Source organism: Notechis scutatus, chromosome 3 (genome assembly GCF_049901735.1).
Source record: "Notechis scutatus isolate UNSWTSFEM ecotype Mainland chromosome 3, rNotScu1.2, whole genome shotgun sequence".
In the NCBI taxonomy this organism is placed as follows: Eukaryota; Metazoa; Chordata; class Lepidosauria; order Squamata; family Elapidae; genus Notechis; species Notechis scutatus.
The window spans coordinates 210,379,739-210,395,615 of record NC_142011.1 but is presented as its reverse complement, the minus strand read 5'-3'; the positions used below and the strand labels follow the sequence as shown (position 1 = coordinate 210,395,615).

General features: G+C 52.2%; 2 protein-coding genes across 2 annotated transcripts in view; both read left to right on the top strand.

The window, feature by feature from the left end:
- The window catches only part of NUGGC (nuclear GTPase, germinal center associated), a 53,015-nt gene extending 40,426 nt beyond the window's left edge, over positions 1-12,589 (top strand). The window contains exons 27-32 of the mRNA XM_087960096.1: positions 1,492-1,635; positions 1,997-2,172; positions 2,639-2,850; positions 4,027-4,129; positions 11,206-11,254; positions 11,594-12,589. Of these exons, the coding sequence (XP_087816222.1) occupies positions 1,492-1,635; positions 1,997-2,172; positions 2,639-2,850; positions 4,027-4,129; positions 11,206-11,254; positions 11,594-11,706 (797 nt within the window). The 3' untranslated portion in view covers positions 11,707-12,589. The remainder of the gene's footprint in view (positions 1-1,491; positions 1,636-1,996; positions 2,173-2,638; positions 2,851-4,026; positions 4,130-11,205; positions 11,255-11,593) is intronic.
- HGH1 (HGH1 cochaperone) lies at positions 12,590-15,421 on the top strand. Its single transcript, XM_087958944.1, is given in 8 exon segments — positions 12,590-13,661; positions 13,664-13,847; positions 13,920-14,020; positions 14,106-14,204; positions 14,292-14,383; positions 14,803-14,824; positions 14,827-14,924; positions 15,015-15,421. Coding segments are annotated over 8 exon segments (1,476 nt in total). The 5' UTR covers positions 12,590-12,925; the 3' UTR covers positions 15,159-15,421.
- Positions 15,422-15,877: the final 456 nt, after the last annotated feature.

Genomic DNA, 15,877 nt, shown 5'->3' with positions numbered 1-15,877 from the left:
CCGCCTTCAGTCCCTGGGGCACGGAGGTGCCAGGCTGGCCCTGACTGGCAGGTCCTTGTGCTGCTCTGCAGCCAGCTTTGGCCAAAACTGGCTGTGATGCCCCTTGGCCACTCTCTGCGGGTGGGTGGGGGGCTGTTGAGAGGTGCTTCCTGGCACGATGCTCTGTTTGGTAGGCATCCCCTCCGGGCAGAAGCCACAGCAGAGCGGTCTGCTCACGTGGTCCCTCTGGCGATGGGAAGAGTGTCATGCCTCTGCTGGAATCTGACTCGGAGGAGGAAGCCAAACAGCCGACAGGGAGCGGGAGTGTGGCACCGTTGGCTGTGGAAGAAACTGGGGAAGGGCACGGTCTGGTTGGGCAGAGCAGGGGAGAGGTAGAGCAAGGCAGAGAAAGACCCAGGCCCACCCACTCTTCATCCTAGGGCACGCAGGGAAGAACGGAGAAGGGAGCAACGTGGATTGTATGGCTTATGGGGGAGGAAAGGGCCCTGATTCCCTTCAATAGCCGCAGCTGGGAACACAGCGTTTTAAAAAGGCAAGCTGTGTGCAGCAGACTGTTGGGAGCAAACGTGACTGTATCTGGGTTCCTGGCATCTTCCCAACTGTGTGTCTTTTGTTGGCCTTTCGAGTCTGCAGTTCCTTCTCCTACTCTGTCCAGTTAATTGCTGCAGCTTGGTTTATGTGGATTTTTAGTTACAGTTTGTATGTGCTTTGTTTTCGGACTTAATTTCCTCCGTTAAAGGCTGTTCCTGGGAGAGTTTTTCTCCAGCGGAGGGTGCCCTGGACACGGGGGGCAAAGTTGGAGATAATAAAGGGACTCTCCTTGCTTATGTGACTGGGTTGCCTTTGTGCCACGCCCCTTGGGGTCATCACCTTGAGTTTGCCATTGGTCACTTAGAAGCAGAGAAAGACCCTCGGGGGCTGCTGTCCAGCAACAGTAGACGGTCCTCGCTTAACAACCCTAAGCAAAGCAACCGTTGGGCAAAACTGCATTGCTTCACGACGGCAGTTCTATAGGGCTGGTTGTGGTCATTAGGCGAGGACCTCACACTTTGCCCCACTGCCTCCTCGATGGGGGCCCAGCAAGCTCCCTTTGGCAGAGGAGGCTCTGCTTCAGCTCCCCCACCCACCCGCCCGCCCAGCACCCAAACTTTGATCCGGTGACCGGAGGGGCACGGCAGCAGCCATAACTTCAAGGCCCTGAGCCCCGTCCATTTGCAGCATCCAACAATTGCTGCGGGCCAAATGGTGGCTAAGGGAGGGCGACCTCTGGGGGTCCTTCAGTCCAAGCACTGGCTGCAGATGATGCCCGGCCTCCCTTGGGCAAAACAAGGTGGCTTCTAGGTGCCCAATGTTGGATCCTGGCTTGGCGTTCATTTTAAACAATAATGCGCCATCAGCCTTGAACGGAAGTTTGGGGGGGGTGCGGGGGGGGGCAAATGCACAGTCCCCCGCTGACCTGAGCTGCTGCTGCTGCTGCTGCTGTCTTCCCAGGTGAGCCCACCCAGGCCTCCCTCCCCCTTGGGAGCGTTTACCGCTGCGAAGTCTGCCTGCCCCTGGGCTGCCTGATCCTGCGCGTCTCTGCAAAAGCCGCCTGGGAAGTTGGCGTCCAGTGCAGAGTCCATTTGCCGAGCCCAGGTGAGCCGAAACAGGAAGGCTGCTGCTGGGGGAGGGGTCCGCCAGCCCCCCTTCATCGCCCGCCCTGCACGGGGGCTTCTGTGGCGCAGCCTGGCACGGACCCTCGAGGGGAACCCCTTAGGCCAGGTGGGGCCCCCAACCTGGGCCGCTTCAAGACTCGGGGGCTTCAACTCCCAGAATTCCTCAGCCGGCTTTGCTCTAACTCCGCTGGCTTTGCTGGGAGTTGAAGCCCCCGAGACTTGAAGCGGCCCAGGTTGGAGGGCCCTGCCCTAGGCAGCCGTTCCCCGCCCCCGCCCCTCCAAGCAGCCCTGGTGCTCAGAGGGGCCGGGAGAACCGGGGTTGGCTCTGCTCTTCCTTCCAGGGCTGTGCAGCCAGGAAGCCCTGGTCATCCGGGAAGCGACCCAGGACGAGAGGCAGCTTCCCAGGCTGAGGGACTGCCTGGCAGCCAGGCTCAGCGCGGCCACCCGGGTGCAGGAGCTCAGCCCACAGCAAGGAAGGGAGACGCTGCTGTCGCTGGGAGTCCCCTACCTGGGCCAGGTGAGGGACAGGCGGCTTGGCTCAGGTTTTGGATCAGTTGCTGTGAGAATTAGGGAGGAAAAATGCTTGGGGGGGCTCCAGTCTCTGCACCCTACATTGGGCGAAGCCCCCTCAGCTGTGCCCCAGGGTCCTGTGGGGCAGGAAGGCAGACACCGCCCATATTTCGCCCTTCCAATACTTTTCCATCTTGTGGCCTTTTTTATTGCTGGGTTATTTTTATTTCCTTATTAGAGTTTTATCCCACCTTTATTATTTTCCTTCAGATAACTTAAGACAGCAAACATATCTAACACAGCTTCTTCCTATTCTCCCCAGAACCACAACCCTGTGAGGTGGGTTGGGCTAAGAGAGGGGGACTGGCCCAGGTCACTCAGCCGGCTTTTGTGCCCAAGGCAGGACTAGAACTCGCATCTCCTGATTTTTAACCTGCTTCAATTCATGGCTTGGTCCCCATTTTCCCTCCCAGCAGAACCTGGAAAGCGCTGAGCCCCCCGGACCCCAAGGGGCTTCTGCTCCTGAGCCCGTCGCAGCCGTTGGCACGGTTGGGCAGCAGCCACGCCCCCTCCTCCTTCCCTGGCACCCCTATGCCAGAAAGAGGGCCGGGGAGGCAGTCCTGCCACAGCTGGAGAAGAAGTCCAAGGTCCTGCCTGTGGAGCCTGCCGGCTACGCTTGGCTGCCGTAAGTTCTTGTGTTTTGGGCTGAATTGGGAACCGGTTTGGCCTCCCCGAAAAGGCCGGAGCCAGCAGGCCAGGCCCCGATTCTAGCACAGCTTCCGTGAGAAGGCGCTCCCCGGCCACGGAGGACGTCCACGGGTGGGTCAACCTCCATGTTCAGCTGGGGAATGCGGGGGTTGGGGAACCAAAGGCCCCCCCTTGAACGTCTCTCCTGGCAGCGGCAGCACCAACTTTCCAGAATCCTTCAAACCGCATAAAAGTACCACTTTTATAAACCCTCCGTAAGGCCACACTTGGGATCCTGTATCCCATTTTGGTCCCCACGTTGCAAAAAAGAGGTTGAGGCTTTGGAAAAAGGGCCGAGAAGAGCAACTGAGAGGATCGAAGGCCTGGAGGGTAAAACCTAGGAAGAACGGCTGCAGGGTTTGGGTTTGGCCAGGACTGGCGGGGGCGGGGGAGACATGATAGCAGGATTCCAGAATTTGAGGGGCTGCCCCAAAGAAGGCGGGGGGGGCACTTACTTTCCAAAGCCCCAGACAAGGCAAGAAGCAGCGGGTGGAAACTCATCCAGGAGAGGAGCAACCGGGAATCGAGGAGGGAGGACAATGAACCCGTGGGGTGACTTCCCTCCAGAGGTTGTGGATGCTCCCTCACTGGAGACTTTCAACGGGAGAGTGGACCGCCCCCTGTCTGAAACGGCGCAGGGTCTCCTGCTTGAGCAGAGGTTGGACTAGAAGACCTTCCAGCTCTGTTATTCTGGTGGCAATTGAAGGCAAAACTCCCCACGTGTGGGTGGTGCGCAGCCCTTTCTCCCCACGTGCTCCCGGAGGGGCTCAGAGCCTCTCTCCCCTTTCGCTCATCGGGGCCCAGCCGCCGCCTGCTCTGCCGTGGATCGGAGGGCCCCTCCCGAGCTGTTTCCTGGGCCCAGATAGGCCACAAGGGACCAGGAGTGTTTATTAGTCCTTTATTATGAAATTTATGCCCCCACTCCACCCCGAATCTTATATCCAACCCAGAAACATTAAAAGACATTAAAATCACCCATTATAAAACAACAGATAAAATCATGAACAAGGTGGCAAAGGATGGAGGAGTGAAGCAGGTTGGCGTGTCAGTGGGAGCCAGGAAGCCTTGGAAGGGGCTGGGCTGGCTACCTCTGCTCCCTTCTGCCCTTCTCCAGGTGCGGCCAGGGTGCAGGTGTGAAGCCCACGTCCCACTCCGCAGCCCTCCTGGGGAGCCACAGCCCAGAAGGAGCCTTCCGTCCAGGCAGCCCGCCGTGTCCGGTAAGTGTTCATGGGAGGCCCAAAAGCCGCCCTTGGAAAGAGGCAGCTTCCCCGAGCCCTGGGGGTTGCTTAGGGGGGTGGGAGTCCCTTTCTGCATCCCCTTGACCAGGGCGCCCCAAACTTGGCCACTTTAAGTCTGGTGGACTTCAACTCCCAGAATTCTCCAGCCAGCCGTGCTATGCTATTCCCTAGCAGGCTATGCTATGCTAGGCTAGGCTATGCTGGCTGGAGAATTCTGGGAGTTGGAAGTCCACCAGACTTAAAGCGGCCAAGTTTGGGGAGCCCTTGACGGGAGGGAGCCTCTCCTTGGCTGCTTCCTGTCCCTCCGGCCGGCGTCCATCTTAATGCTCTTCATGGCAGTGAGGAGACGAGGCACCAAGACCCACCAACACGTTTGTGGCTAAGAGGAACGTGAGCTGAGCAATAATGAAGCCCCTACACCCTTCTCTCCTTAGAGGGAAAATGAGAGCTGGGCAGACCATGCAGGACATTCCTATTGCTGGGAGGGTTTGGAAAACGAGCTCGGCTGCAATTGGGAAACAATTTAAAACAATTAAATTAATTCAAAACAAAGTAATTGGGAGACAATGAATAGAAACTAATCAAGGAGGGAACCAACTTCCAAAAACCTTCCCAGCTGTTAGGGTTTTGAGGATTAACCCCTAGCAGAGTATTGCAGCAGTAGTCAAGCCAGGCAACCAAAGGAGGCGGAAGGGCCCCAGAGTATACACACACTGAATACAAACACTGTTTGTAGTTTAAATAGTTTTTAATTTAATCCCACAAACCTTCTCTGCGTAGAAGTAAACTACATTTCATTGACCATGAAACATAGTTTGTTCCATCCAGCCTGGATATCATGGACAGTTGTGACAAATTTACTTGTGCCATTACTCTTCAGATATTTTGACTATTTTAAACTAATTAAAACAGTTTGTTTTTACAGTAATGTGCAACTCACACCAACTCTCTCTGCTATATCCTGGTTAGTTAGACTATGCTGCTGGGCCCATAACCAATGTTAGGGTTTTGGGAATTAACCCCTAGAAGAGTATTGCAGCAGTAGTCAAGCCAGGAAGGACCCAATGAGTATACACACACTGAACACAAACACTGTTTGTAGTTTAAATAGTTTTTAATCCAGTTAGAGGTTAAGCATTGTCATTCAGTCCATTAAGTCATTCACAGTATTTCCATCCAGTAAGACTCACTAGTATAGTCCAAGTTAAGAGTCCTTGCAATATCTTTATCAGCCGATAAAGATATCTTCTCCTCCTCCGGTTTCACTCTCCAGAGAAACAAACGCTGGATATTCAGTAGAATTACGCAAACAATAACAGTTCAGTCACAGGCACTCACAGTCAGTAATCACAGTTAGTCACAGCAGCACACAGTTACAGTAAGTTACAGACAGTTACAGCCAGTCAGACAGTCAGCAAGCAATTACAGACAGTAACATACAGTAAGCTTTCCAGCTTCTAATGCTTCCTTATATTGTAACTTCTAACCGCACCCTTAATCGGCTAATTGCCTGCTGCATTGTGCTTAAAGTGATAAGCACTTAAACCATGATATCTAAGTTTTATATATTTATTCACCCAAACCATATTTGGTATCAATGTTATACCTAACATACTCCCCTTTTGGGTGAAATAAATATATAATACCTTTACAATCTGATCCCATATTTTTCACAACTCTCCTGGTGCTTACTGGCACCTTGGGCTTTAGTAAAATTATCAGCTAAATTGTCCTCCGACATACAGTACTCTAGCTGAATCATATTACTTCTTACAGATTGTCTCACGTTTAGGTATCTTAGATCTGTATGCTTGCACCTTGTTTTTACTCCAATATTTGTGGCCATTTGAATTGCTGCCTGATTATCTTCATGTATAATTATAGGATAATCTACAGTTATACCTATATCAATTAACATTTGTTTATACATTATTAACTCTGTACATAACAATGATAAACAGGAGAATTCTGCCTCCATAGTAGACAAACTTATATGCTGTTGTCTTATTGACTTCCAGCCTATTAATGTCTTACCCAGCATTATGGCTGTTCCTGAAGTCGACTTTCTAGTGTCTCTTTCTGATGCAAAACTAGCATCTGCATATGCACTCAGAATTAAATCACCCTTTGGTTCTAAATACAATGAATAATTCATTGTCTTTTTAAGATATCTTAATATCCTCTTAGCTGCATTCCAGTGTCTTTCACATGGTGCAGAATTGAATCTAGCCAACTGATTCACGCAGTACGATATATCTGGTCTAGACCAATTACTAATATAACTCAAACTACCAATTAAAGATTGATAAATCACCTTATCAAACTCAGGGCTTTGTACATCAGTGTTGCTAAACTCCTGACTCATTGGAGTCTTAGCTGGCTTACAAAGCTCCATTTTGTAATCTTTTAGTAATTTGCTTATCTTATCTTCCTGAGATATCTTAAAACCTTTCCTTGTTTTCTTTATATTCAAACCGAGATACTTCTTTATCTCCCTAATTGCTTGATCTTTATTCTCTTTCCTAATGATGCTATTATTTTATTTGCTTCATCATTAGTTTCAGTTATCAAAGCAATATCATCTGTGAATAGTAATAATAATGATACTTTCCCATTTGTCTCCCTCTTAAACAGACATGGATCGGCTAAACCAGTTTTAAATCCTATATTGTCTAGTTCCTTTACAATATACTGGTTCCATTCATAGCCTGATTGTTTAAGACCATAGAGACTTTTCTTTAACAACCAACAATCATTATTATCCTTATATTCACTTTTAATACCAACAGGTTTTTCATATAAATAATATGTTTTAATGGGGCGTGCAAGTAAGCAGTTTCCACATCTAAATGGTTAACTATATAGTTTTTACTAGCTGCCCACACTAAAGCTGCCCTCAAGGTTGCTGCCTTAAGACTAGGTGCAAACACCTCATCATAGTCATTAGCATTCTGCCTAAAACCTTGGGCTACTAACCTTGCCTTATGGATTAAATTACCATCTTTATCTGTTTTTACCTTAAATATCCATTTGCAGCCAATGGATTTCTTTCCTACAGGTAATTTGGCATTTTCATACACTTTCATATCTCTTAATGAATTCAGTTCCTTATTCATTGCTGCATACCATTTTTCTTTTTCCTTATTAGGATACTTTTTAATTTCTTCAACAGAATTAGGAACTTCATTAATCTGGCACACTGTGTTAGCCTGGTACCTATCAGGCGGTCTAGATATACGTGTAGTTCTTCTGGGAATTATAGGGCTTACAGGAGGACTTTGTTGAACTACTACCTGTTCATCTTCCTCATCCTGTTCAGCTATTGAATCTGTTTCTTCCTTTATGGGCACTATTTCATCCTGTATTTGTCTCTTAACTTTATTTTTAAAGTTACAGGGATAACTAATGGGATTTCTATAGGATTCAATAACTACATCTTTATTGGCATCCTGTTCTAATTTCTCCCATCCTTCATGTTCTAGAAATTGGGCACTAGCACTACATAACACTTTAGATGTGCCTTTCTCCCAAAATCTATATGCCCTATGGTTTGCCTGATAACCAACGAAGAAAAATCTTTTAGCTCTATGTTGCCCTTTTTTTCTGAGTTTTGCAGGAATATGCACCCATGCTGGTGCACCAAATGTGTGCAGGTAACTTAGATCAGGTTTCCTGCCATGCCACCTGGTGAATGGAATTTCACCTGTTGTTGTATTAACAACGTTGTTCAATATGTTATTAGCACACATTGTAGCCTCCCCACAAAGAATCAGGTAACCCAGAATCATTTAACATTGTTCTAACCATTGCCTGTAGTGTTTGGCCTCTTCTTTCAATAAAAGCGTTATGTTCTGGCCTGTATGGAGCAGACTTCTTATGCTCTATTCCAGCTATCTTAAGTCTGTTCTGGAATTTGTTATTAATAAATTCCGTGCCATTATCTGTCACCAGGGTTATCAGTTGTCGTTTAGACTTTCTTTCAGCAAACCTAAGCCAATTGAAAAAATGTTGATATGTTTCAGTTTTGCTTTTCATTAAATAGCAAAACCCATATCTAGAATAATGGTCCATAATGCTCAGTATATATCTAGCACCCCCATACTGGGTTTCTTTGGACCTATTATGTCTGCAAATACTACTTCTAAAGGTTCTTTTGTTTTGAAACCATTTAGCCTATTTGCAGGCAATACCTTACTCTTATCTTCACAGCAAACATTACAATGCAAATATTTATCACAAGGTTTTAACCTTATTCCTTCAGATAACTCAACTGTACGTTTTAGCATTTTAAAATTTACATGCCCCAAACGCCTATGCAATAAATGGATACATTCATCATGAGGCTTAATATTATTAAATACAGTTTGTGCCTCCCCTTTCTTACTATTATCTAAGACATATAATGTTCCATTTAAAGCTGCAGTTACCCTTTTGTTATCTTTTTCAATTATGCAATTATTATCCTTAAAGTAATTACATAACCTAATTTATCTAATACCCTTACTGAAAGCAAATTAAACTTTAGTTGCGGTACATACAACATTTTTATATCCTGGTTTATGTACGGACAACGTGCAAAACCTTCACCTTTTGCTTTCAGGTTCCAGCCATTTGCAAGTGATATATGTTGAGAACTTGTAGACATTTTTATAAATTTTGTCTTATCTCTTGTGATGCAGTGGGATGCGCCACTGTCAACCACCCATAAATTATTCTTCACATCAGAGTTGCTAAACGTGGCTAGTTCAAATGCTTTCTTTGGCTTTTTACATTCTGGCTTTTTCTCTTTTGCAAAATCTTGCCAAATGTCCTCTGCCTCCACAATTAAAACACTTTTTAATTGTGTATGCTGTTGAAGATAAATTCTCTTCTTCCAGGTGCTTTACTTTGCTTTGCTGGTTTCTTTCAAACTTTGAAGATAATTTCTCTTCTTTCTTATCTTCTCTCAGCTCGTCACGCTCACGCCTTCTTCTGGCTTCTTCTAGTAGCCTGCCTGTAATCTCGGTTAATGAGAGGCTTTCTTTTGGCAATACCTCTAACGAAGTCACATAGTCATCATAGCTTTGATCTAATGAAGATAATATTATGTAGACTTGTTGCAGTTCATTAAATATAAGCTCTTTTTCTTGCAAATCTTGAAAAATGCTCTTCATACAGTTTAAATGAACTAACATATCTCCATTCCTCTGAAGATGCGTTCGAAAAAGCTTCCGTGTAAGATTTATATGTGCTCCTACACTGTCCCGAACATAAATCTTCCTGAGGTTCTCCCAGCAGTTTGCAGCATTTTCTTCTCCACGAATATGGACAAGCTGCTGATCACAGAGAGTCAGTCCTATGATGCATAAAGCCTGCTCATTCTTCAGTTTAAAGTCTTGTAACTTTTCTTTATCATCATCATTAGCAGGATCCCATCTACTCACATCTGGTGGGTTTACTATAATGTCCCACAAACCTTCTCTGCGTAGAAGTAAACTACATTTCATTGACCATGAAACATAGTTTGTTCCATCCAGCCTGGATATCATGGACAGTTGTGACAAATTTACTTGTGCCATTACTCTTCAGATATTTTGACTATTTTAAACTAATTAAAACAGTTTGTTTTTACAGTAATGTGCAACTCACACCAACTCTCTCTGCTATATCCTGGTTAGTTAGACTATGCTGCTGGGCCCATAACCAATGTTAGGGTTTTGGGAATTAACCCTAGAAGAGTATTGCAGCAGTAGTCAAGCCAGGAAGGACCCAATGAGTATACACACACTGAACACAAACACTGTTTGTAGTTTAAATAGTTTTTAATCCAGTTAGAGGTTAAGCATTGTCATTCAGTCCATTAAGTCATTCACAGTATTTCCATCCAGTAAGACTCACTAGTATAGTCCAAGTTAAGAGTCCTTGCAATATCTTTATCAGCCGATAAAGATATCTTCTCCTCCTCCGGTTTCACTCTCCAGAGAAACAAACGCTGGATATTCAGTAGAATTACGCAAACAATAACAGTTCAGTCACAGGCACTCACAGTCAGTAATCACAGTTAGTCACAGCAGCACACAGTTACAGTAAGTTACAGACAGTTACAGCCAGTCAGACAGTCAGCAAGCAATTACAGACAGTAACATACAGTAAGCTTTCCAGCTTCTAATGCTTCCTTATATTGTAACTTCTAACCGCACCCTTAATCGGCTAATTGCCTGCTGCATTGTGCTTAAAGTGATAAGCACTTAAACCATGATATCTAAGTTTTATATATTTATTCACCCAAACCATATTTGGTATCAATGTTATACCTAACACCAGCAGTGAGAACAGTTAACCACACCGCTTGCTTGGGGAAGTTACGGAGGCTCTCAGGAAAAGGCTGGGCAGCCCCCTGTCCGGAGTGGTCGAGGGCCCAGGGGTCAAACGTCACGGCTGCGTCACGTGTCGGGATGATTTTTCCCCTTTGCTAAACGGGGCGTGGCCGGCACCTGACGCACCTGGCCTGCAGGGCGGGAGTTTGCCAGCCCTGGTCTAGGGCCTCCTGTGTCCGTCCGCAGGGGTTGGGCTGGAAGGCTGATGGATGCACTCGAAGGGGGAAGCTCTTCAAGCTGATTCATTTCTGGAAAAGCAGAGGAAATAAATGGAGTGGGGGAGGGTGACTGGAGTTTGGCATCTCTTTTGCTAACCCCCCACCCAGCTCTCCTCCGCTCCTTTCTTGATTGTGGCGAGATTGGGGAGAACTGACCTTCAACGCAGGCTGGCTGGCTGGCTGGTGGGGGGGAGGGGGGGCGTTGGGGGAAGCCCCTAAGAGAAATGCCTCTGACTGCTGGGGCCAACTAGTGCCAAGTGGCATCTGCCTGGCAAGCCAGGGGGTGGCCAAAGGCTGAGGGCAGTTCTGGGAGCCCAGCCTGGCCGGCAGGGTCCACCATTGAGGGTGAGGAGGGGGCTGTTGGAGAGAGCAGCCGGCCGGGAGGGGGCGGAAGCAGCCGGACAGAGGAGCTTTGACCGGAAGGGTTGGGCCGGGGGCTCTCTTGGTTCTTCAAACTCCGGTGCTGATCTCACATTTTTAGATGGCCGAGACCCCTGGCGGTGAGCCACTGGCGGCGCCCCGTGCTGCAGGTACAGTAGCTTTTGAGGAGCTGTTAGCTCTGCCTGGCCGGCGAGCAGCTACCTTTGGGGAATCGGCCGCTCTTCTTCCTGGCCTGAGGAGAAGGGCCCCTCCAGAGTGCAGAGGGGTGGGTGGCCGCAGGCTTGGCCTCTTGGCCTCCCCTGGCCCTGGACGAGGCGGCTGGGCAGGAAAGGCTCCTCCGCCTCCCAGGCCCACCCCCTGCTCCGTTTGTGGGGGGGAGTTTCGTGAGGAGGGAGACGGGCAGGGAGGGAAGCTCTTGGTTCTGGAACTGGCCACCCGGGCAGGCAGGCCGGAGGCCTCATCATCTTCCCTTCTCCTAACCACGCCAGGCCTCCTCTGGGCCGGAGCCCACCAGGGAGGATGTAGGAAGCCTCCAAGCATCACCGTGAAGGAAGAAGAGGCGGATCTCCCACCCGAGAAGACTCGGCCCCATTTGCTTTGAGACGGAGCTCTTCAGGACAACGTGGCCTTCGCTCCTCTCCTCCTCCTCTTTCCTCTTCGGAGCTTCGGCCTTGAAATGCAGCTCTTGAAGGAGGGAGCCAAAGTCGGGGGACCATCCCCATCGCCGGGAGCTTAGCGGGGCAGAGCTAGAAACGGGGGGCATTGGGGGGCGGAATCGCCTGCCGGTGGCGTTACAAGCAAGGGAAGAGGCCTTCGAAGCCCCAGCCCCCCCTCCTGCCCACAGCTGCTGAAGGAGGAGGGGAAACGCTTCAACCATCGCTGGGCAACCTGCAGAATTGTCCGTTCCACGGAATTCTCTACAGTAGTTCTGGGAATTCTCTAGGCAAAGCTGGCTGGGGAATTCTGGGAGTTGAAGTCCACGAGGATTAAAGTGGCCCAGGCTGGAGACCCCTGGCCTAGATTAGCCTTTGGAAGATCATGTTCATATAAGTGGACTTCCAATCCCCAGAATTCTCCAGCCAGCATGCATTGAAGTCCCACGTCTTCAAGTTGACCACATGCCTTAAGCTGCCGTGGTTGAGAAGCATTAAATGCAGATTATGGTGATTGTTACAGTTGGAAAAGGGAAAAGTTCCTCTGAACTTTTAAACTACAAATAGAAACCATTTTTTTCCTGTAAGCAATTAGGGAAGCTTTCCCCCCCCCCCTCTGCTTGTGGGCTTACAGTATTCAGTGGCCTACAGTGGATTTCTTCCACAGCGCTTGTTATTTTGCTCTTATATCTGTTGTTTCAGTGTTCATCTTTATTAGGGTTACTTTGCACAATTACTATTTAAAAAAACAACCAAAAGGTTGTTTCTAAAACTCAAGACAAGGACTGTCAACTTGTAAATGGTATATAAATAATAGGATAATAAAACAACTCACTGGATTAAAAGGCTATTTCATAAGCTGGGTTGGGCGATCCTGAGCAGAAGCAGAACCGGAGGGTACGGAGGTAACAAGGGGACAGTTGGTAAAGCTTTTGATAATCCACCTGGTGACCTTCGACCCCTCTGAGGCCAGCGTGCTAGCTTCACAATCTCTCATACAACCAGGAATATGATGGTTTGCTGGGCCATTGGTTCCCTCCTGGTGCCAGTTGGGACCAATTCAGCTTCCTAACGAAGTTTTCCTCAAAGGGCACCTTAAGCCCTTTGCATTTAATGGGTGTATATCACATTTGGGAAGGAAGGCGAATGAATGGAAGCCAACATTGAATGGGTGGTCTTGGCTTGAAGCAGCCTCCCAGCGGCCAAGGAAGTCTTGGCTGGACAGGCAGAGGTTGCAGCCAGGGCTCTCCAGCCTTGGCCACTTTAAGCCTGGCGGACTTCAACTCCCAGAATTCCCCAGCCAGGTCGGAGAGGCCTGTTTCAGCGGGAGCGAGGCGGGCTCCTCTGGGCATCCGCCCGGGAAAGCGGGCAGGCGGGGCCTCCGCGGAACTCCCGCCGGGGATGCGGCCGGACTCCAACTCCCGAGAGGCGCTGCTCCAGAAGGCCGCTTCCCATTGGCTCCGGCGCTGTTCGGGCCCGCTCGCGCTCCAGCCCCGGGCGCGGATTGGCGGAGCGGGGCGATCGCGGAAGCGGCGGCGGCCGCCGCGCAGCATGGACGAGCGGCAGGCGCAGGAGCTGCTGGGCTTCCTCCGGCCCGAGGCCCGCGGGGACCTGAAGGGCCGCGCGCTGCGCTTCGTGCTGGGGCTGACGGGGGGCGCCGAGGGCCGCCGCCTCCTGCTGGCCCGGCCGGACCTCCTGGCGGCGCTGCTGGCGCTGACCGGCGAGCCGAGGCCGGAGCTGGCCGAGCCGGCCTTCCACGCGCTGCTCAACCTGGCGGCGGAGCCGGGGGCGGGCGGGGCGCTGCGGGCGGGGCTGCCGGACCTGCTGCGCCGCCTGCTCGACCCCGCCTTCCCGCTGCCCGGCCTGGCCTGCGCGCTCCTGGCCAACTGCTCGCGCGAGGAGGGCCCTGCCGGGAGCTGCTGGCCGAGCTGCGGCGGCGGGGCGGCGGCGTGGCGGGGCTGGGGCCGCTGCTGGAGGCCTTCTGCGCCCAGGACCCGCGGCCGGGGGCGCCCTGGCACCAGCTGGGCGCGCTGCTGGGCAACCTGAGCCAGCTGCCGGAGGCCCGCGACGCCCTGCTGGAGCGCTCCGGGTGAGGGGCCGGGAGGGCGGGGGCCGGGGGGCCGGACCCGCCAGGCGCGGCGCTGAGCGGCTCTTCCCGCAGGGGCGCCGTGCGGAGGCTGCTGCCCTTCACGCAGGACGCGGGCTCGGCGGCCCGGCGGCGCGGCGTGGCCGGGACGCTGCGGAACTGCTGCTTCGACCCCCGTGAGTGTCGCCGGCCCCGCTTCGGCTCTGGGCGGGGGGGGGCGCCGGTCCGGCCTCGGGGTCACGGGCGTCTTCTGCCTTCCAGGGCACCACGAGTGGCTGCTGAGCGAGCAAGTGGACCTCCTGCCCTTCCTTCTCCTGCCCTTGGCCGGCCCCGAGGAGTTCCCGGAGGACGAGATGGAAAGTGGGTGCCTCCTGCGGGAGGGGGTGCAGGAACACGGACGCTTGGGGGTCTGCCTGGACTGAGCCCCCTCCCTCCCTGACCCCCCAGGGCTGCCCCTGGATCTGCAGTACTTGCCAGCCGAGAAGCAGCGGGAGCCGGAAGCTGACATCCGGCAGATGCTCCTGGAGACCCTTCTGCTGGTAGGTGGGCAGGTCGGGTGAGGGGAGGGTCCCTGGGGGCTGCTCTGGGCCCCGGAAACCGCCAAGTGGGGCTCCCTCGGATTCCCACCCAGATCTGGAGGAATCAAGTCTGCCCCCAGTGTGTCCCATTCTGCACATGGTGCGCCGCTCCGGAAAAGAGGCTCCCTTGGCCCCCTGGCTGGCTTGCTTGCTTGCATCAGCTGTACTGTGGGGTGGGATGGCAAAGGGGAGGCCTGGAAGACCCTCCCCCCCCCCGCCCCCACCACGCCAGGCTGCTGTATTCCCTTTCTGACCCTGGGCAAGACATCCAGAGGGTTTCTCCCCCAACAAAGGCCTCCTTTCACCTTCCCGGAGACGCGGGATGCACTCCAGGCCAATGGCTTCCCCGCAGCTAGTGACAACCCCCCGCCCCTTGACAGCTCACAGCCACCAAACCGGGCGGCTCCTGGTGCGAGAGAAGGGCACCTACTTTGTCCTGCGAGAGTTGCACAGGTGGGAAGAGGACCGTGGGGTCCGCGCTGCCTGTGAAAAGCTGATCCAGGTGAGTGGGGAGCCAAGTGGGCCTCTGGACCCTCCCCTCACTGGCGGCAGGGGGGGGGATTTGGGGCCTCAGCCGGTTTGCCCTGAACAGGTCTTGATTGGTGATGAGCCCGAGGCTGGGATGGAAAACCTGCTGGAGGTGAAGATCCCCACAGAGGTGGAGCAGCAGCTGCAGTGCCTGGACCAGCAGGAGGAGGAGGAGGAGGAGGAGGCCCTGCTGGGAAGACTTGTGTGAAAGTGGAAGGAACCCCCTCCCCCTCCAGTGCTGGGCGAGAAAGAACGTCCTCCTTTGTGGCTGGTCTTGGCATTTGGGCACCAAAATCCCCGCCCCGCCTTGGCTGCCAAAGGTGCTCCTTGGCACGGCCTAGAGACTGAGGGTGCCACGAAGGCCATTACTCTGCAGCCTGGGCAAGCGAGAGCTGGCATCCCTCCAGCCCCAGGAAGAGGGGAGGGAAGGGGGGCTGGGGCTCCCCTCAATAAAGGCTGCGGGGCACTTTTCCTCCTGCCTCGGACCTCCTGCCTCGCTCAGGGAAGTGGGCAACCGCCCCAGGTGCTTCTGGCTGTCCCTGGTCCCGTGTTGTAGGGGCACAGGAGGTGAGGGAGCTTGGGTAGACACTCTCTCTGATCTGCAGGGGAAGGGGTCCCTCCCTTGCTGGGGAGGGGGGGTCTCCTGGCTGCCCGCTCTACTTGAGGGGGGAGGCAGCCCCTCTGCTCCATTGAAACCGGGCAAAGGGGCAAAAGGGGGGCAGGGTGGGGACCCCCGGCTGCTTTCAGGGCAGGAATCCAGCCAGCCAAGACCTTTGCTGTTGGCCCCCTGCTGAAGACTCCCCCCCCCAGGGCCAGGGTGGGGAGGGTGGACCCCGCAGGGGAAGGTCTCTGGCAGCTTGGGAGACAGAAGGCCAGGTACAGCTTTCCTGGGTGGTTCTGCGGGGGGGGGTGTCAGTTTGGGTACAT